Raw genomic sequence first — 22,990 nt, 5'->3', positions numbered from 1 at the left:
GACTTAAGATCCATTTGATTTTTGCTACCCTGGCATACACTACGCAATCCCACTTTTAAAAAAAAGTATTTATCTTTGTTTTTTTGGCTGTGCCACGCAGCATGCAGAATCTCAGTTCCCTGACCAGATATGCCCCCTGCAGAGGAAGCTTAGAGTCTGAACCACTGGTCTGCCAGGGAAGTCCCTATATAATCCCAGTCTTTATAGAAATGTTAGGAGGATCCAGACCAAACCATTACTGGTTCTGACTCCCTGCCTCTCTCCTGTCTGATGTTCTGCCACAGGCCATTGGCATATCCTCTATCCTTGTTCCCCACCCAGTACATTGTACAGTTCAGTTCAGTTGCTCAGTCGTGTCTGACTCTTTGCGACCCCATGAATCGCAGCACGCCAGGCCTCCCTGTCCATCACCAACTCCCGGAGTTCACTCAGACTCACGTCCATCGAGTCAGTGATGCCATCCAGACATCTCATCCTCTGTCGTCCCCTTCTCCTCCTGCCCCCAGTCCCTCCCAGCATCAGAGTCTTTTCCAGTGAGTCAACTCTTTGCAGTCCACTGTTAAAATGTGTCATCTAATGAGTTTACACAACATCCTGGGTGCTGGTGATGCCCACAATTCCACATGCCAGTCATCATTACCTGTATCTTTTATTGTCCACAGGTACAATGTCCATTGCTATGTAGTACTGCTGGTGTGGATCCAGGCCAGTGATTTTCACTCTCATGGCAGGAAACATCCTCCTATAATGGGAAACAAGGCAGGAAGCTCAGCAATCAGAGGGGAAGAAGTAGCAAGAGTAAACACTTGATGAGTCTCTTCTTAATAGGAAGCACGTCAAAATCCCATATCCTTTAATTCTCAAAGTTGGCTGTTTTTTTTCAATTTGAAAATTATCACTATCAAATATCCTGAGGATGTATACTGCTGAAATAACACCTCTTCTGAACTTAAATTGAACTGTTTGATTATTCATACACTCAAAGATCTTATACCATAGCATGCTTTACATTAATCTTTAATGTGAGACAGATGGAGAGACAAGAGATAGATAAAGTGCATGTATATACATTCCCTATTAGACTGTAACATTCTTCGTCTCTTTTTTTTTGGCTGCACCATGCAGCTTGCAGGATCTTAGTTCCTCAAACAGGGATTGAATTGGGCTGCCTGAGTGTTCTTGCCTTGAGAATCCCAGGGACGGGAGAGCCTGGTGGGCTGCCATCTATGGGGTCGCACAGATTTGGACACGACTGAAGTGACTTAGCAGCAGCAGCAGCAGTGGAAGCATCTCCTAACCACTGGACAGCCATGGAATTCCCTAAAACATCTTTAAATACACTTTTATACTTAATACACTTGAATAACTTATATTCTTATTCCCTAAGTAGCTTATCACAGTTAATTGCAGTGATCATGAAGTACTTTTTGATTGTCTACTTGAAAATGACCACTCTAAAAATAATATCTTAAGAAAAGAAAAAAAGAAGGAAGGTGCTACCAGTTCTCAAACAAAGGACCACCAACGGTTTTTTTTTTTTTTTTTTTAACACATAAAACTGTAGAAAAATTTCTGCAAGTTCTCAGGCTGTCAACGTGTGTGTCAGAGGAAGGACCCTGTGGAATAAGAAGCAAATACCAAATGAATTCTAGTGGCCTCTGGGCAATACCTTGTTTCCACCACAATGGCTTGTTAAACTTGCCAAAGCAAGCGAGGTCAGGATATGGCACTTTACAACTACTCTCATAATTGAAGAGGAGGAGAGGGAGCAGTCCCAAAGAGGTATTGAGTTTCAAGGAGACTAAAATAAAATTTGCCATTCTTCTTTAACCATAAGAAAGAAGAAAAACATCAGGCTATTTTGCATGTCATTCATTTAGGAGCCAGACATAAAAAGTGTTCAGTTTTTTAAAAAATGTGGATTGCCCTGAATGTGCTCTAGGGTACTTGTACACAAAATGCTGCATTAAGTTTAACCATCTGGGGCCAGTTAGTTGAACTGGGCAGAGCACGGTGCTAATGAGGTCAAGGTCACAGGCTTGATCCACATATGGCCTAATTGGCTTTGCTCCATTTCACAGCCATAGACCATACCCTGACCCCAGACAGTCATCTCACAAATGTGCATTGGTTGTTTACATGAGGGGCTTTCTGTGCTAGTCACACACTCTACTACTCATCAAAAATTACTCAGAAAACAAAAGTCCTCTGGTTATAGGTTGGTGACATCATAATCTTGTTTGAAGTTAAAGCACAAGAGTGACCATAGATCTTCAATAGGGATGGTGGCTGTTTCTTAAATATTTGCAAAGAATAATGTCAGTATTACCAATTCTTTTTCACTTTATAACTTTCAGAAGCTTCTATTGGTATTTCAGTTTTAGATTTTCTTTCTCTATTCTTAAAGTATAATTAGAAAGTCTTCTATTTTAGTATTATGGCGAGCTAATGAAATTTTATTGTGGGCTGCTCACAATGACTAAATCTATCATTCACTGTAGGTGAGGCACTTTGATTCACATTAACTCTTTCCAAAAATTTGGGAACCTTGGTATATACATGTATGTATAGATCATTAATTCCCTTCTTAATAACAGTGACTTATGATTGCCCTGTCTATATAAATGTTTGGAGAACATCTTTCTGGGGGTGGAAAAATCCTCTCTCTTACTACCTGAGATAAGAAAATGTGGTTTCTGTCAGCCAGCAACAGAGGGCTACACTACACTAAAAGAGATGAATTTATTTCCTGATGACTTCAAGAAAAAGGGTCAGATGGTTTTAAACTCAATACCTGTTTTGTCCAAAACATTTATATGACCTTGAGTGGAGATGCTACCTGTCTTTTTCCAGTTCTTTAGAACTTAAGTTCTAAAATGAATGAGCTATATGGCTCTGGAGAAGTCATTTAATTCACCATCTATAAAACAAAGGAAAAGAACTAAACAATACTCACAGTGACTCCTGCTTTCAATTCTACGCTGATATTTGAATTCTCTCATTAAAATCTTACCAAAGTTGCTTTTTCTTTTTGTCAGTATTTTAGCACAGAATATCAAGCAACGTCATAACACCCAAGGAAAAATTAATCTTTCATATTCACAAAATGAGATGAGTTTTCATTTTATGCCTAAATTTAGGTCAATTTTTTTGACTTCCAAACCCATTAATCCCTACAAACACCTCTGTCCATGGTGCTGACCATGCAGGTTCTGTTGGTGCACTCAAAGATTGAGGGTTCTGTAGACTACAGTAGTTCTGAATCAACAAGTTTACAGTTTGGAATGTGAAAAGAAGTAGATGGTGACTAAGGTCTGAGAGGGGAAAAAAGAACAGAGAGGCGTACATAACTAATACAATGGAAACTGAAATTAAAACTGAAAAGGACACTACATAGGAAGAAAAATGAAGAGAAAAGGAAAGAATCAATTTCTGGGATGGGGAGGGAATGAAGAAAATTTACAGAAGAGAAACACTTCTTTGCATGTTTCTCAGTGGTTCCAGAATTACTTGAGCAGAGTTACTGACAGTAACATTAATAGCTGAGGCACTTCAACACGGGAGCAACAAGTACAGTTTCTAAATCTAAACAAAGGGATATGAATAAAGAACAAACTGCACGTCTGTGCTCAGAATGCCTGGATCTATTCAGGTTGTTGTCGTTTAGTCACTGAGTCATGTCTGACTCTTTTGTGACCCCATGGACTGTAGCCCACCATGGCTACATGGCTCCTCTATCCACGGGGTTTCCCAGGCAAGAATACTGGAATGGGCTGCCATTTTCCTCTCCAGGGGATCTTCCCGACCCAGGGAGTAAACCCACATCTCCTGTAAGGGCAGGTGGGTTCTTTAGGCAGGTTCTTTAGCACTGAGCCACCTGCAAAGCCCATATATTCAGACCAAAGTGATTTGTGAAGGTAGAGATACAGAAAAGAAAACAATGCAGAATAAATCATGAAATGACATCACAGGAGAGTTGTCAAGGAAGTGTTCGAATAAACTGAATTCATTGATGTGTAGGGAACAGGGAATGATATCAGGAACAAATGTGATTAAAATACACAGACATAATGTTAATAGTAGTAAGTAAACTGCCCCCCAAAGAAAACTGGAAAATCTGATAGACAATAAAAGTAGTATTTCCCCTCTCACCAAACTAATGCCCTTAACAAACACTAAGAAAAAGAATAAAAATATCTTCCTTGAATCACTGTTTCTGTCCAAGTCATAACATCTCAAAATGTAGAATGAAACTCAAGCAACAAAAAAAGATGGCTTTTGAAAGTAATTCTGAATAAACGGCGAAGTCTTACTGGATAGCACAGGGAACTATATTCAATACCCTGTGATAAACCATAATGGAAAAGAATATTTAAAAGAATGTGTGTGTGTATATATATATATATATATATATATATGGGGGGGGCGCAGGGGTGTGTGTGAATATACTGAATCACTTTGCTGAACAGCAGAAATTAACACATTGTAAATCAACTATACTTCAATTTTTAAAAAATAATTCTGAAAGGTATTTTGAAAGTAATTCTCCTTCAATTACTCAAATTGCTCCTCCAAATAAAGTTTTTTTTTAATGACTTTATTCTCTACTAAAACTTAAAGAGGGAAGGGGGTTTACAGGGGAGGATGAAACTGAATAAGACTTCTGGTTCATTTTAAGATCATCTTTTTGTAACATCTTAATGAGAGGTTTCTCTAAATGCATATTCAAGTGAACTAGACCCAGTCAAAACATGCTTTTGCTTTGAATGTCCATAGTTTACCATCAGTGAGGTGAGTCTTTTTGGTCTCTGTGATGTGAGACTACATGGACTGACTCTGTAAATATGAAACCACTGTAACTGCTTTAATTTCAATGAACTATTCTTATACACTAAAAAATTCAGTACAGATTTATTTTCATTTGAATTCAAAGGGCAGAACAGACATAAATACTTAAGACAATTGTTTTGGAGCCAAACAGATTTGTGTAGAATTCTGAGCTGTCCTTTACTACCTGTGTGGCCTTAGTCAAGTTAATTAACCTCTTCCAGCTTTTGCATCCTCATCTATATATGGGATTATCATATCCTCCCTCAAAGGACTCCTGTGAAGTTTAAATAATGTAATACATGTTGAATATCTAGCACAAAACAGATACCTAACTCTGAACATATGTAAAGATACAAATAAAGAAGTAGCTTAATTAACAGTGTTTATTTCAAGAAATGCTGTGTTTTTAAAAGTTTTATCATCCTACATAAATCGTTTTGAAAGAGTTTTCAGTAGGTCCCATTAAAGTGATAATTTAAAGCCAACAGTAAAACACAATGAATCAATCAGCAGAGTTCCAAAAATGCATGCACTAAGCCCAAATTTTACCAAAAACAAAATTCTTACAAAAATATCTGGCTGATTTAAAGGCCTTAGAAGATGCAAGCTTTTTCTCTTGAAAACACTGGTTGGTGAAGTAACACTAGCTTTGGCGATCTATTGTTTGACTGTTAGGTACCATGGATCTCTAGTACTGGCTGGAACACATTTGCAAGCAGAAAATGTTTGTGAGGGTAGAGGTGATTTAGGTTTGAGTGATCCTTGGAGGAAAACAGCAAAACCCAATAAACACAAAAAAAGCATTTTATCAAGATATCCAGATGCTGAAAAGTGAATGGGAGTGGCTTTGGCTTCACCAAGGCCACCTACCACAAATAAATAGAAAGAAAAACGTAACAGCTCCTAAGTTTGTTCTCCTGGTCTTCGAATCTGGCTATTAAAGGAATTGTCCTCACCTGCCTGCTTTGGTGATAATCATCTCGGTTCCAATGTCATGGAACCTCTTCCAGAGGTCAGCACATTGTAGCTCCACCTGAATCTCTTCCATGGAAGACATGGCGGCAGGCACAGGGCCTGCAGCACCAGGGCCCAGGTCAGCGTGAGTGTCAAAGGAGCAGGAAGTCCGCTCAGTGAGCACCTCGGAGTCAGAACCTGTGCTCTGCTCGGAATCTGCAAAATAAATAATTGAGCCTTAGGTGAGAAACTGCTGACTCCCCCCATGCCCCTGGCCTCAAAAAGATGGAGGCAGGGTGGGGGGCACGATGGGGTGGGGAGAGGGGTAACAAAAGGAGGCTTAAAGCTGGGAAGCTCCAGTGCACAGTACTCAGGGTATTTGTGTGTGTGTGTGGTTTGTTTTTGTGATTTACGATCTTCTTTCAGGTTTCATGTTTCCAACATGAAATCTGGCATTTTAGTAAGTTCTAGCAACAGCTGAAGAAAACTGGCCCACAAAAGGCAATAGAAAGAGTGTGAATGTCACCGTGTTGAAGGGAATAAAACCAAACTGGGGCAACAAAACAAACAAAGGCCAAATTTTAAGAAAGAATCATCATCACAGACTCCAGCTGCAAACCCAGATTAGACTTTTCAACTTGGGGGAAAAGATTCCATGCTAACAGCAATGTATTCTCTAATTCCATACCACACAGCATCACTGTCCATCAGTCAGTTACTTTTAAACACAGCAACTTTTCCTCCATTTATATATCCTGGTCATCACAAGTAATGAAAAGCTGTTAGGGATCTTCAGAAACACCTTGTTGTATATTTGAGTAAATGGCTTTCCCTAAAGCCCAATCAGGCCATTTTGGATTAAAAAAAAAAAAAAAACCAGTCTGTTGTGAGGCAAGGATGTAAGCATATGGAAAAGGTTACCCCAAGAAGGCGGTTAAAACAAAGGGAATAAATGAGTTTAGGAGACACCTTGATTGGTTTCTAAAGTATGGGTAGAGGGGAGGGCTGATGCAAACAGGAAGGTAGGATTGAGAGCAACCAAATAAAAAGCTGGCATGCTGGGCCAGATGGTCCTTTCCTCCTGCGTCTTCTATTCTCAAAGAAGGGGCAGGGTTGGGGGTGGGGGAGTAGGGAGGATGCAGACCAAAGAGAATGCTAGAGGCAGATCTGTAATTTTTCAGAATTTACTTTTAGAAGAATTGTATCTCCTAATATTTTCCAAACTTGGAGTAGCTAGTAGTTTCCTTATGTCAAATGATACTGCGAACCAAGCCTAAAAATGTATTTCTTCCACTCACCCTTAACATCTAGGATTTTGATTTCTACCCCCTAATTAAATACATACATAAAGAAAGGTTAAAAACAACGTCTTACTCTGACAACTGGCTTTTCAATGCTGTCAAAGGTCAGGACCTCTTGGGCACCAGTCCTTGACATTAACATGACGGAAGAAGGCTGGGACACAATGCCAGACCATCTCGCGGCCATCCTCACTAACTGGAGCAGGTTTCCAGGCCTGTGAACAACGCCTCTCACGACACCTTTAATTTTCTTTCCTTCCAGTCCTAAAGTGTTCCTCTCTCAAGCCCAGGCAGCATTTCTAGCAAGAATCTATCACAGCTTTGCAAGCCCATGGGAAGCCAAGTGTCATTTTTCTCCATCCTCCCCAATTCCTCACCCTCACTGCTGAAGACATTCAACACACCGCAGAACTGAACCAAGCTCCCAAACAACAGGGAAGCCTCTGCCCATAATCTTTAGTTTATCCACAATCACTGATCCAGTCATCATCTTCATCAAAAACATTAAAAAGTTGTATAGCCAGATTTTCCATGTCTAAGCATATCATTTTATACCTTGGACTAAACAGAAGCTAATGTTGATCTCTTCCAAGTATAGAAAAGTGGAGCTACTCATCTAAGGTGAGAGCTGTAGTTGAGCGACAAATCTCTATCCCAGCCTGATTCAGTCTGCCTTTCAGCAGAGCCATGACATCATCACACACTCTCCAAACAATAGTAATCCAACCCCCTGAGGTCTGGATTCCCAAATCCCATTTTGTTTCTGTGATACGCCAAGAGCTCCTTGCTTATCACTAAAACTGTGACTTTTTCAAGATCTTCTCAAAGCAAGATTTTTAAAAAACAGTCTTGTCGTACTTTTGGGAGCAAAGTACTATGAAATCTCCCTATCCTAGCATGCTATGATTGTGAAACAAATGGAAATAAACCACCTAAGTAGAGCCCGGCAAACATTTTTGACACATGATTTCTCTAGCATGTGTTTAGGAAGGAGGAAACAAAGGAAAGATACTGCTGCACTAAGTGATCAATTTCTAAAGGTAGCCAAATTGAGGTAGGGATTAGAATGGGAATGGTGGCTGCAGAGTAAGGAAGTAAATGTCTCTGCTCTTAACTCCCTTCATCATCTGGAATAAAATAGGTGTTCAGAATGTAACATTAAATGGACTAATGAATAATCTTGGGCAAATCATTTAGCCACATTGGACCTGTTTCTTCATAGTACAGTTAGAAGGACTGAACTGAAAACTTTCATAATCTCTTCTACCTCTAGTGGTTTGAAGAATGTAAGAATCCTTCTTAATGCAACTTTCAGGATTAACCCAAGCTACCTCAATTAGAAGCATCATTTTTTTTTAATTCTACTTCAAAACTTTAGGGAAAAGTCCAAAACATGTGTAAATAAGTCAAAAGAGATAAGCTTTTTTAAAGATCATTATACAAATTGCTTAATTGGGACTTCAGTTCTAAGTACTCAGTGGCCAACTATTTCCAATAGATTGTTAGCTGTTCAATGTTTGTTTGTTTTTTTAGATAAAACACTAAAACCATGATTCATGAAAGAAAAATTTGATGTTGGACTTGAAAAAAATTGCAGAAGTATCAAATTATAAACTGTCTGGGCAAGATAATGAAAAGAGGAAAAGACTGAGGATCCAAATTCACATTATCATAGGAGTTGAAGAATTGAGTATTCTGTTTATAGTTTCAATCAAATCCATCAATAAGCACCTATCAGCATGTGGCCCTATACAAGGTACCATGTAGATAATTTGAAACAGAATCCAGACCTTGAGAAATTTCCCAGTTAGTGTTGATTAATTACGTGTTTATTGAGTGCTTATTATGTGCCCGGCACTGTGCTAGATTCTGGAAAATACTGAAGTACACAATGGATCTCTTTACAGAACAAGTAGAAACTGGAAATGTTCATAAATAATCGGAGACCGAGACAAATACTACCATGCAGTTCTCCATACCATTACATATTTTTCTGTATGTCACATAGGAATTCAGGGAAGAAAGAGATCTAAGAAGGCTGGAACATTCCATGGTTACTAAGAAAGGAATGGACAAGATGTGGAGACAGAGGCACTGTTTTCCATGAAGAGGATTTTCAGAAACAGTTGTTTGCCTAGAAATACTCTGTGCTCCTGAAGTCTCACTCCCTCACAAAATAAAGCCCAAACGACTTCTACATACAGAATGCAGGTACCAGCTCGTATTTTCAATCACACGAACGCAGCATGTAATTTTCTATCCTTGGTTGTTTAACTGTCACAGGTTGGAAACAAAACTAATATTATAGCTTATATAGTTTGTTTTTTCATAAAGGAACATGTATGTTTTATTATAGAAACTATAGATGATCAAAAAGACAAAAAAACAAATCACTTTTAATCTCATCATGTAGAAACAAACACTTTTGTGAGTGTAGCATTCTCGGGTATTTTCTGCAACTTTTATTTACCAACTTCATCTTTCTAAAAGATTAATTTACATTTATAGATATTAACTGACACATAACCTAATGTTAGTTTCACATGTACAACATAAAGATTCGATGTATGTATATACTGTGAAATAATCATCACAATAAATCTAGTTAACATCCTTCACCACACCTAGTTATTTTTGTGTGTGCAGTCAGCGTTTTAAAAATCTCTCTTCCTAGCAGGTTCAAATATACAGTACAGTATTATTAATTACAGTCACCATGCTGTACACTATATCCTCAGGACGTATCTATTTTAATAACTACAAATTTGCACCTTCTGACCATTTTACCCATTTCACCTCCCCTCCAGCTCCTGACTCTGGGAACCAACCAATCTGTTCTTTATAGCTAAGAGTTTTGGAGAAGGAAATGGCAACCCACCCACTCCAGTACTCTTGCCTGGAGAATCCCATGGATGGAGGAGCCTGGAAGGCTACAGTCCACGGGGTCGCGAAGAGTCGGACACGACTGAGCGGCTGCACTTTCACTTTTCACTTACATGCATTGGAGAAGGAAACGGCAACCCACTCCAGTGTTCTTGCCTGGAGAATCCCAGGGACGGGGGAGCCTGGTGGGCTGCCGTCTATGGGGTCGCACAGAGTTGGACACGCCTGAAGCGACTTAGCAGCAGCAGCAACTAAGAGTTTAGGGTTTTTTGTTTGTTTGTTTTGTGCTTTTTGTTTTTTAGACTCCACACATAAATGAGATCATGCAATATCTATCTTTCTCTATTTGATTTATCTCACTTAACACAATGCCCTCAAGATCCATCTGTGGTGCTGTAACATAATAACAGTTATTAAAAATTACATTTTCAGTTATTAAAAATATCAACAGAGCTTTCCTTTTTATGTCTGAATAATATTCAATTGTATGTGTATATATATATATATCACTGATTCTATATAGTTGGTTTTTAACTTCTAGAGCAGTGAGGGCTACCTGTGACATTAACTACTCTACAGTACCCTTAAAATAGTCATCTCAGAGTCCAGATCAACAGTCGAGGTAAAAATAAAATTTATTCCTTTGTAAAGTACATTTCCAAATCATAGTTACATAAAATATTTAGGCTAGCCAGATAAATTATTTCATCTGTTAATCAGAATGTACACTCAAGTTACCTAAGTGCATAGTGAGTACGTTATTTCAATTAAGTCAGGTCCTCCATTCAGAAATATAATGTCTTTTGAAGATCAGAAAATACTTCTGTGTTTTCAAAGTTCTTTCATTCTTGGCAATTTGTGACTTCCTGCCTTCAAAAAATAACCATTAGGAACTCATTTGAATGACCTGGATAGATGTTTTGGCTATCAGATGTCTCTTGTGAACAATATTGTAATGAGGGAAGTTTTAGGAAGTCAGGAACATAAATGAAAAGTTACGCATAACTAAGGAAGTTAAAAGAGAAAACTTTGGGAACCTGCACTAAGCCAGTTACAAGTCACTGGAGAACCGCATGTGACTCCGAGTCGAACCAACATATCTATTGCTTTCCAAAAGAGAATCTAACCATCAGTTCACAGGGTCACTCATTTTCTCTCTCTGACCTGTTTCATATAGACAAGCTGGATACTGTAACACTAAGTTCTCAGAGAAAGCTCAATTTAGCTTAGAGAGATTCCAGTTCTCAATTCATGCAAAACAATAGCAATAATAAAATAGTTTCTTTCTAATAGTTTCTAATAGATAGTATTAATATACTACATAATATATGGCATATTATGTTTATGTCAATTTTGTGGATGAGGAAATTAAGACTAAGAAAAACTAAAAACAACATGGCCTATGAAGTTGGTCTTCTGCTTCCTGAATCAATGATCAGGTCTCCCCAAGATCATACTACATTCATCCTTGGCCAAAGCAGTCAGCAATTCTGTAACACCCTTCAACTGTTTTGGCTGGCCATCCTTACAACTGAAATGGCTTAAATGTTTGATCTCGGCCAAATCACATAACTGGGCTTCCCTGGTGGCTCAGTGGTAAAGAATCTGCCTGCTGATGCAGGAGACACAAGTTCGATCCCTGGGTCAGGAAGATCCCTTGGAGAAGGAAATGGCAACCCACTGCAGTATTCTTGCCTGGAAAATCCCATGGATAGAGGAGCCTGGAGGGCTACAGTCCATGGGAAGGCAAAAGAGTTAGACATAACTTAGCAACTGAACAACAACAACAAGTCACATGACTATTCTGGTCCCTATTTTCCTTAATCTTTATAGCACAGCACATGAGCATATAATTAGGGATACTATAAAGTCCCCTTTAAGTTTAATGTTTAATAAAGGATTTGTAGTACAGCTTAAAGAACACCAAGTCTAACAGCAGCAACCCAACCATGATAAACTGATTCAGTTAACATGTATAGGAAAAGCCTGTATTATGTGTTCTTTGACTTAATTTCAAAATTAGATATTATGAAAACATATTTCATGGGCTTCCCTGGTGGCTCAGCAATAAAGAACCCGCTTGCAAGTCAGAAGGCGTGAGTTCAATCCCTGGGTTGGGAAGATCCTCTGGAGGAGGGCATGGCAACCCACTCCAGTATTCTTGCCTTGAGAATTCCATGGACAGAGAAGCCTGGTGGGCTACAGTCCATAGAGTGGCAAAGAGTCAGACATGACTGAAGCGACTTAGCATGCACACACTGACTACCAAACATATATCAGAGTCTGCCAGGTGAATTTCATCTCCACTTCACTAATAATTTTAAGTAATCATTTATTACTACAGTTAACAAGGCATATTTACTTTTGGGGCTTGAAAAACCAAGAGTAGGGTCTTAGAAAGCTACCTCATTTTGCAGTACCTTAGTTTCCTTATCTTTGCTATCTCCTTATTTTACTATTAGAGTCAAGGGGAAGATATCTTCCTTTTCAAAAACTACATTTATATCTTTATGATAAAAACAGAATCTAATATTATCAGAAGAATAACTATGGACAGTGAGATAAGCTCATAAGAACTGTCCCAACCAAATAATTAATGCGTGCATACTAAGTCACTTCAGTCGTGTCTGACTCTTTGCAACTCTATGGACTGTTGCTCGTCAGGCTCCTCTGTCCATCGGATTCTCCAGGCAAGAATACTTGAGTGGGGTGCCATGCCCTCCTCCAGAGGATCTTCCCAACTGAAGGACTGAACCTACATCTCTTACATCTCCTGCACTGGCAGAAGATTCTTTACCACTAGTGCCACCAGGGAAGCCCAAAGAGTTAGTAGTCAACATATATTGAGCACTTACTGGCATTTTGCTAAGACTTTACACACATACCATCAGTTAACAAAACAACTCTAAGAGTTACTAGTATTCTCTCCATTTCAAGTAATATTGACAGCCTAATTCAGATTACATCAGTTCTACCTCCTAAGGATTGCAGGCATATTAAACTATATTTACTGTCAGTTTTATTCAACCAAACATTTCTGCTTTATATAGATCAGGTTGTATATGAATGTTCCAAGACAGATAAATCAGTTCTTGCTCTGAGGGAGCTCACAATGATAGGAAGGACACAGAACCTGTTAAAGACAGTGGTCTTTGATAGGTGCTCTGACAAATGTAGGAGCAAAGCACTAATGGAAACTCTGAAGAGCAAACAAGCCAATGGATGAGAGGATCGAAAATTTCATGAGGTGAAATTTAAGAGTGGGCTTGAAATCTCTATGAGCTTTATATGCGTTCAATATGAGCAAGCAAAGACATTATCGGGACGGAATCTCACATAGTGAGAACAGCATTAGGAACTTGTCATTTTTAGAAAATTACAAGCACACTGATACGGCAAGAGCTTAAAATACATAAGGGAAGAGGGAAAGTGAGATAAATTGGAAAAATCAGGTTCAACTCAACTAGACAATGACTTACTGGTACATAATAGATGTACTAATTACTCTTCTATCAATAAATTCTTGAGACATCATCTGAGAAAAAACAAAAAACCCTGGCCTCATGGAGTTTATATTTTAGGAGGAATGTGTGCGTGTCATAATATGGAGTTTAGACTTTATTTTGTTTACACCAAAGTTTTCTTTTAAATGAAAGTGAAAATAGCTTGGTGTTCCCTTCTAGACTATGAATTCCATAAACTGAGCTTCACACTTTGCTACATCTCCTGAATGAATGATACATGATAGCCTGGTTTCAGTGTGGAAGACTGGTGGTAGAAGACTACTCTAGAGGCAGATAGGAGATGCTGAATTTTCTGAGATTAGATGGACAGTCACTTCCATGAGACTGGACTTCAGGTGTCATATTTTAAGCCAAGGGAAAAAGTAGTTTGAGACAAAAGAGAAAGACCCAACCCAGATGATAATAAAACAATCGTTCTTGGTTTGTTTCTGCCAATAACCGGGACATGACTATATTGAGCAGTACCCTCTATCAGTTACTGCTAGAGCAACCACTCCTTGATCTACATCTTAAGTCCCCAAATCTCTGAAACCAATACCCCCACAGTCATCTCAGGTGTCCCCATTCATACCACTGCAGACATCAGAAGCTTATAACCCAGGCAGCACTCCCTGTACCTGGCTCAAGTAGTTCCTATTTCCAGAGGACCTCTACAGTGGAAATTGGTCCTGGGACATCAGATTTTATCAGGTAGCTTAGCAAAATCTGGTGATGAAACTTTTTATAGAGTAATTCTAAATATGGCAGAGGCAGAACATTTGGCACAGACCCGAGTGCGGACTGAGCCCAAATTTGATACCCTTTCCAGAGCTTCAAGGGAATGAACTATAACCCAGGTTGGATTAAACTAAAATTATGATGATAGCAAACACTCAAATGAGCCTGTTAGATGACTTTAGTAATGGAATGAAGTCTCTGAGCCCTCCATGCCATCCAAGTTTTATTTGGGAAAGGGGGGGGGGGGGCGGCGGTAACCTGAAGCCTGCAATTCCCATGCCAATAATCCAATTAAGGAGACTGAGAGCACATATCCTTCAGCTGCCTAAAGCACTCTGCACCTGACAACCAGCACCTCTCTCACTGACAAGCAGACCACAGGCAAGGACCCAATGTCATCCCTGCGATCTAAGCCTTTTAAAGAGGCTTTGCAAAGAAGTGGCAGCAGTCATTTTTATATCTGTTTCTTGTTGATCAGACAAAGGCTCAATGTCACCAAAGGTTCAGCCTCTAGTGCTCCAGCATGCTTTAAAGGTGGAAGCAAACAAAAGAAGAGAAATAGCAGGCACTACACTAAATAGCTGGTATACATTTATATGTAAGCCTCATGCAATTTTCACAGAAAATCCTACGGAATAAGCATTACTGCTGCCATGTTATAAGTGAGGAAACTGAGGTTTGGCAGGATGAAGAAGCTTTTCTCATGTTATATGACTAGCAGGGGTCAGAGTGGGATTTGACACTGCAGGCAATGTTAGTCTGACACTACAGGTAATGCTCTTTCCACTATCGATCGTTGCCCAGTTTTTAGAGCTAGTCCTGCAAAGTTGTGAGCTTCCCACTCTGAAGTGGGAAACACCGAGCTAATGTCCAGGCTGCTGGGTGAGAAGATAGCTCTGCGGAAGCTAAAACATCCTTAGAAAAGAGAAAATTCAAACCAAGGTCAGATGGGAATTTTCCTTTCTCAGTCAGAGGGCAGTTATCTTCAGGAATATTTTAGGTCTCTTCACCAACTTAACATTATTTAACACATAAATACAAATGTAAAAGGCCCTTTTTGTTGTATTTCACCTCCTGTTTCCAGCCCTCCCTGGGTAAAAGATCCAAATGTGACAGATCACTAAAGATCACTCTTATGCCTTAGCTGAGAAATTAAGTAAAATAACATTAGAAGATACTTGGATTGGAAAATGTTTGGACTTTGTGAAATGTGAAATGACAGCATGGAAAGACAAGAAAACACAGCTGAAGTAGTTCCTATTTGTGCATAATTTGGTTTATTTAAGCTGAGGTCAGAGTTCAGGGCACCAAAGCTTTTGATAGTCTTAAATGTATACCTATATTTAAGGAGTGGAGAAGGCAATGGCACCCCACTCCAGTACTCTTGCCTGGAAAATCCCACGGATGGAGGAGACTGGTGGGCTTCAGTCCATGGGGTCGCTAAGAGTTGGACACGACTGAGCGACTTCACTTTCACTTTTCACTTTCATGCATTGGAGAAGGAAATGGTAACCCACTCCAGTGTTCTTGCCTGGAGAATCCCAGGGACGGGGGAGCCTGGTGGGCTTCCGTCTATGGGGTCACACAGAGTCAGACACGACTGAAGCGACTTAGTAGCAGCAGCATACTTAAGGAGAAATCATCTGATAATAACATGTGAGAGCACTTTATAAACAGTAAAGCATCAAATTAATATATAAGATTACAAGGCAATGATCAAGTTAGTTGGGAAGGCTAAGAATAAATAAGGACAACTATGGGTCCTGGATTTTTCTAGAACAATCCTAAGTTCAAATATTTTATTTCTTCCCCCCACCCCTATAAAATTACAAGTTTTGAGACCAACTCTTGGTTCAAAAAATATTCTTGATCAAAGTACATAAAATGCATAAATGGAATAACCAAAAATTGATCATAAGTTACATGGTAATACTGAAATCTAAAAACCTCTTGCCCCAGAGGTCTTCCAAAATTTGATCCTGGTTGAATGGGTGGTCTTCAAGATTGACTAGTCAATTTTAGGCCAGCAGCTGTCAACACATGCCCCTCCCCGAGGCTCATGGCATTTTTTCTGGGTGAATTGACACATTAGCTCATCCCTAAACCAGTGCTTGTTTGCTCTTTGCAACCACAACTACTCCCAACCTCCCACCACCACCCCCACCTCCACGGCAGCCACCACCAAAACACCATCAAATATCTGCCAAATTTCCATGATGTGAAAAGGAGGCCTTCCCCTAAAGGCTCTAGAAGAACTTGCTCTACCTTGTTAGGCTATTCTCACTGAGCACCAGTAAAAAAACAAATCCATGCTAACATGCTAAAGGGGAAGAATTAAGCAGCTGACTTGCAGTCAACAATTATAATTTAACTATGACTCCTGGAGTGACTGCACTTGGAAGTGGCAATTTCAAACATGTAAGCAACACAGACATTCAAAGATAGCCAGGAACATGCCATATCCTTAGATTATACTTAGGACACCACCAGCTACACTTAGTTTCAAATCCACCCAACCTATCAAGACAAATATAATGGACCATCTTGTTTAATTAACAGAAGAGCCATGTGGCTAGAAAATGTAACAACCTCTCCAGTAATTTTCTAAATTTATCCATTCAATCAATCACTCATTTATTCAACAAATACTTATTGACTATCTAGCCTGGGCCCACAAGTGTGTTAGATACTGTGAAGGCACAAAATGAAACAAGCCAAGTTCTTATGTCCTCAGGAATTTACAAAATCACTTAGGAGATAGGTCAGGTTAATTAGGAATCTAATATTAACTGAACAGTTACAATCCAGCATAGCATACAGCATGCTGAGCGACTGCAATTCAAAAAACCAAGTTCTGAAGTTCATCTCTTTTTTCCCAACTGTCTAATCTTGAACAAGTCATTTAACCTCTATAAGCCTTAGTTTCATCATTTACAAATTGAGGATATCATTAGTACCTACTTTGTGAAATTTCTATGAATCACTAACAAAGTGTGTGTCTGGGGGTTTATGTAAATACTTTATCAGTACTGAAAGAGATTGCTGTGTTGTTGTTATTCAGTCACTAAGTCGTGTCCAACTCTTTGAGACCCCATGGACTGCAGCCCGCCAGGCTCCTGTCCATGTGATTCTCTAGGCAAGAATTCTGGAGTGGGTTGCCATTTCCTACTCCAGGAGATCTTCCTGACCCAGGGATTGAACCCATGTCTCCTGCATTGGCAGGTAGATTCTTTACCTCTGAGCCACCAGGGAAGCCCAGTAAAAGGGATACATAAATGCTGATTTTCATTATTATCTAAAAGGAGTATCAACAAAATGTTGTAGGAATTGTGAGGTGACAAGAACCTCTTCCAGTGCAGGGGTCTTTTCTGCGCCTAATGAACAGATATCTTCAAGATGAAAAGGAAGAGAGAGGGAAAGAAGAAGAAAGATATTCCAGGGAAAGGGAATTTTATGGAAGAGGCATGGCAGTAAAGTCTACCAGACAGGTTTAGAGAACAGCTAGTAATTGAGACCACATTTGTGTGATTTCTCTTGAATCCTCAGCACCCGGGACAGTGTCTGGCATCTATTATGCACTCAATAAAATGTTGTTTTTGTTGAATTCATGAATGAATGAAGGAAGTGCTATATGTTTAGCAAAGCAAGAGAAGAGGTGAGGCCAGAGAAGGCTGGAGCCATATCAAGAATCTTGAATGCTATTCTTCTTCTGATCTTCTTCAGGAGACCAAAATATCCCCACTAATGAGATGTCTTAATTAAATGCCATGTTCCCAATGAAAACCCAACAGGGTCACCTCCAGGCATACTTTTAAGTTTTTCGAATCCCATTAGCTAGTCCTTCCAGGACTATGAGTTTCATTAAAACTAATTGGCAACGTCTAACCTGAAATCTTTTGGGGCATCAGGGAATTTGGTCACCTCTATGAATAGCAATCAGTCAGTCATCTTAAAAATTCCTGACACTAACTCTCCTCCACATGAACTTAAGGAGAAAAGGTGCCTGTGATAATGAGAGTAAAATGAGGAAAGGAGCAAGCCCTTCTACAAGTGCTGGAACTAGTAATGCGTGTTTGTGTGTGTGTGTGTGTGTGCATGCATGCGCATACACACTCTCTGGCAGGATTGCAGGGGTGCAGAGATGACTTCTCCTTCAGGAAAAGGATGGCTCCTGCACACAGAGCTGCTGCACCCTCCAGACCCTCACAGCAAGTGTCCCTGCTATCTGTGATGAAGTGGGCTTTCCAGAGACGCTGCCAAGAAAGGGAAGGAGCACAGTCCCTCTTCAGAATCACGAAGACCCAGCTTTATGACTTTGGCCTAGTGATTTAACCTGCCTGAGTCAATTTCCTCAGTAAAGCAGATATGTCCATGGCTCCCAGCAAAGCCTCTAGCACACTGTGGGAGTATATTAAATGTTAGTTCTGTCCATAATTTGGAAAAGGAGGTGGCCACAGGATTAGATCTTTCCCCAATCACTTCCCAATACATATTTGAGAGGGAGAAGGAAGGTTCTTTCAAAAAGAGAAAAGCAAATTCTAGCAAAGAGAACTTAGGATGTAGAACTGAAAAATATCACATAATGAAGACAACAGTTCAGGGCCTAGAACAAAAGCTATCAGAATTGAATGTGTTAGAAGGAGAGATTGTGGAAAGGTAGAAGGAGGGAAAGCAAAGGAACAGTGGAAATGCCAGCTAAGAAGGCCAGTTTTCATGTGGGTCTAATCCCTTGGACTGCAAGGAGATCCAACCAGTCCATCCTAAAGGAGATCAGTCCTTGGTGTTCATTGGAAGGACTGATGTTGAAGCTGAAACTCCAATACTTTGGCCACCTGATGTAAAGAGCTGATTCACTGGAAAAGACCCTGATGCTGGGAAAGATTGAGGGCAGGAGGAGAAGGGGACGACAGAGGATGAGATGGCTGGATGGCATCACCAACTTAATGGACACGAGTTTGGGTGAACTCTGGGAGTTGGTGATGGACAGGGAGGCCTGGCATGCTGCAGTCCATTGGGTCTCAAAGAGTTGGACATGACTGAGCGACTGAACTGAACTGAATCCTGGTTTGTGATGGCTGCCACACTAGTTGAGAAGGAAAATGACTAGAACCTGAAAGAACAGAAAACAGGGTGGACCACTGAGAAGAGATGTATGTTGGATCTTCAGTAAGGAAATAGGGCCAGGGAAGCAAATTCTAGCCCTGAAGAGAAAAGCAGAGCGATCATCCTTGGCTGAAGAAGCAGCCCAAGGGCACTGCTCCACAAGAGGTGGGAACGACAGGGAAGAGCTGGGAGCCGGCAGGGTCCCCTGGCCCCAGATTGACAACCTTGTCAAAAGTACTTACGCTATGGCTCAGGCTGAGGAAAACACACCCTGAGGAGGCAGCAAAGATCTGGTGCCTAAGGGAGTCTCCCAGAGAGCACGCAGGTGAGACCTAAGTTTGTGCATTATAACCCCTTTGGCAAGTGAGATTACTGAGACCTAATCTAGATGCCCAGGGCCACTTACACAGGAGCATCAGAGACAAGAAAAGGACTCCGGCCTCTCTTACCCCAAAGCTGGAATTCATCCCCCATCCACTTTACTCCACTTCATCCATCCACTCCAAAAATTCTAAAACTGAATTCTTTAATAGTAGAAATGAACCCACTTTGGGGACACAGGGCAAGCATTAAGAGTGAGACAAACACTCTGGATTAATTGTATTCGTAGCAGTATCTTTATGTTTACAATTTACCAACCCCCTCCTTGAGATGCTTGCCAATCTTAGAATCCCACCCTCATGTCCCAAGTCCCCAACAAAATTCCTCTGTAAACCCACCTCCTAAGTCTCTCCTGTCTTCTTTCTTTCCTTCAAAGCCCTCCCCAGAGAGAGTGAGTCAAAGGAAGCTAACCTGGTGGATTTTTTTGGTGATAGCCAATAAAAGGGTGGAGCAGGGTTAAAAAAGGAAAGAAAGCAAGCCTACCACTGTCTTCTAGGTAAAGGTTGCTTTGGGAATCCACGGTCAATATTCCTACCCCCACTTCTGACTCTGCGTCATCTTGACCAGGTCACTTAATTCCGTTCATTCCTCAGCCAACACCTTGGCTATGCAGCATGCCTCTGTTTTTCCCCAGGCCTACCTACCTTGAATGGTCAGAATGACCTTTGAAGAAACAGTGTCCTCCAAGTGTGTCAGCAATTCAGAAACTGACAGCTTCTAAAATAGCTGGTGTGTTGTTGGGTGTCTGTTGCCTTCTGAAGGAGTGGTGATGTCGCCGAGGCAGCAGGATTTCCTTGCCAAGGTTGTTCCTACCCTCCTCCCTGTGAGGCTCTGCACAGCCTCACCCTATTCCAGCCCAGAAAGACTTCGAGCCCAGGGGCTGTGGCATTTAAGCACTGTCAAAGTTCCCACTTCAATCCCCATAGTGGTGCCAGTTCAGCAACTGTCATGATGACCCAGCCTGAACTGTATTTAGAAGCTTTGGACTTGGTACCATGTCCTAGCCCATCTCAGAGTGACAGGAGATTTCCTGAGCACCTGGGCCTGTGATTCAAGGGCTCCTCCTCCCAGAGAATGAGAGTCAAAAGCACTTTCCTAATGGTCCATTTCCTTCTCAGGAGGGTACCCATTTGTTGGAGGATTCTCTTAAGGAGTCAATCTCCATCAACATTTTTATACAATGCTATTTTAAAAATCGGTAATTCTTTCATAAACTTTATAAGATGTGGCAGAGGAAAAAGAGAAAACCAGTTAGAAAGTGGGTTTGGTGCTCTGTTTATGGACTATGCTTACAAAGGTACATTTCCCTGGGATTACACCCTGGGAACGCTCAGAATCTACCAGATATTGCCAGTGAATGGAGAGACCCAGCCTATGACTCAGCTTCTAGGGACACTGCATAATAATTCACCTCATCTTCTCAGCAGGCTCTGTGCCAGTCTTGAAAGTAGCCTACTGGAGTCCAAAAAAATTTATAAGGGATTCCTGGTTAGTGGTTAACAAAATAAATTTTAATTTATTTACACTTTAATGTAATCGCCACCAGGCAGGCAGACTGATAATTATATAACACTAATAAGGTGGGCTGTCAGTTTTGAGAGTCACTGCACCGACAGTGGGTCTAGGTGCTCAACTCTGCTAGACCACAGGAGAGAGAAAGGCCTTTTTTCCCAACTGACCCTCAACTCTCTGCCCCAGTGTCCCTGAGCAGAGTCCCTTGGAGATACCCTGTCATTTAAAAGGCATCAAAGTTTGGCCTCTTCCCATTTCTGGGCAAGGGCCCAACACTCAGAGAATGTGGTTTTAGGATCATGGCATCTAATCCATTCAAGGATTATTTTTCCCCCCTACTGCTCAGATGGTGTGTTAATCATCACCTCCCTTTGTTCTGTAATAAATTCAGCCCTGGCTAATTCCAAGCCTCTATGCATCACTGAAGTTTAAAGATGGCGTTTTGACAGGTCAGATATTTAGAATCAATAGACCACCAACCAGTCAAAAACCTTAAGGAGTTTTAGGAACATGTGGAAGTAATTTTTTCTAAGAATTCACAAGTCTGAAGGATGAGATCTTATTGATGGCGTGTGGGCTGTTGTAGGTATTAAAGTATTGTTTTATATGCCATATTCTACATGTAATCAAAATTGATTTACAGTGAAGGCAGATTTTCCTTATTATACCAAATATTGCACATTATCAGATATAAATTACAATGGAATACACACTATGTCACGTCTTTAAGAGAAACCAATAAAAGACAGAAATAAAATTATATGTGAATGTGCAATGACTACATATGTAAAATACAATGACATAGGACAGGGAATTTCAGAGAAATCAGAATATTTTATGTGACTTGGCTATATATCTACATTTTAATTTTAATCATCTAAACTGTATGTACTGAATCTTTTTGTAAAGAAAAAATTATCCCATAAAATGTTAATTTCTAAATTTTTATTTTATTTTTAAGAGAAATATTGGTTTTAATTAAATATAGGGTAAACTCTAGCCTAAAAAGTAGCAAAATTGTTTAAACAAGACACAATTTCCACCTCCCATACTTTCTTATATGGCTTCAATTATTAAAAAAACATTATGAAAATGTTAAAACAAAAATAGAAACCTCAGATGTTTTTAACTGTATAAAAACTCCCACAAAATCTTTCAGCACTGTTTCTTATTTAACAAAATAGCATCAATAGGAAGAGTAAAAAGTGTAAAAAACCATTATGACAACATTTCTGAAATTAGGGATAAATTTCTAATTTTTTAAATTGAGAGGTCATTTACCTAAAATCAATGAATGGGCTTTGGAGTTTTATAGATGACATAAAATTATAAGTTAAATTTGTAGGAGCTTGCATTTTTCTGGGAAGAGGATAAATGGTATTCATGGAATTATCAAAGGAATCTACTGACTTTAAAAGGACAAGGACCACTGATTTAATAGGATTTCTTTAAGTGGATAACTGTCTATTTTCCAAGCTCTCTTCTGCTGTAATGTAAAGCATTTCCCTTTAGCTGGACATTTCCAAAGGAAGAAATATTTAAAAGACTGTTACACGGAATACTAGTGCTGCATCCTAATAGAAACACACACACACACACACACATATATTTTTTCTTTGTCTCCCTTACAAAGTGGTTGTGTTGTCTAGGAGTGTTAAATGGTCATATGAGACCACCTCAACTTTCTCTGTATGATCCCTTAGTTCCCATTTATCTTTATTTTAGCCACATATACATGCAAGTGACGGCTTCCCTGATGGCTCAGTAGTAAAGAACCTGCTTGCA

The 22,990-nt window shown here is 39.9% G+C and overlaps 1 protein-coding gene across 4 annotated transcripts in view; it reads right to left on the bottom strand.

The window, feature by feature from the left end:
- Positions 1 to 22,990, bottom strand: part of TBX15 (T-box 15) — a 125,795-nt gene that overhangs the window by 45,066 nt on the left and 57,739 nt on the right. For 3 of the 4 annotated variants that reach the window (XM_027535646.1, XM_027535660.1, XM_027535641.1), the window contains 2 exons: positions 5,787 to 6,000; positions 641 to 742 (listed from right to left, as the gene is read on the bottom strand). In XM_027535646.1, the coding sequence (XP_027391447.1) occupies positions 641 to 742; positions 5,787 to 6,000 (316 nt within the window). Of the gene's footprint in view, positions 1 to 640; positions 743 to 5,786; positions 6,001 to 20,337; positions 20,548 to 22,990 lie in introns of those variants that run through there. The other variant, XM_027535651.1, reaches the window with a different exon arrangement.

This window comes from Bos indicus x Bos taurus, chromosome 3 (genome assembly GCF_003369695.1).
Source record: "Bos indicus x Bos taurus breed Angus x Brahman F1 hybrid chromosome 3, Bos_hybrid_MaternalHap_v2.0, whole genome shotgun sequence".
NCBI classification, from domain to species: domain Eukaryota; kingdom Metazoa; phylum Chordata; class Mammalia; order Artiodactyla; family Bovidae; genus Bos; species Bos indicus x Bos taurus.
This window is presented reverse-complemented; position numbering and strand designations above follow the sequence as displayed.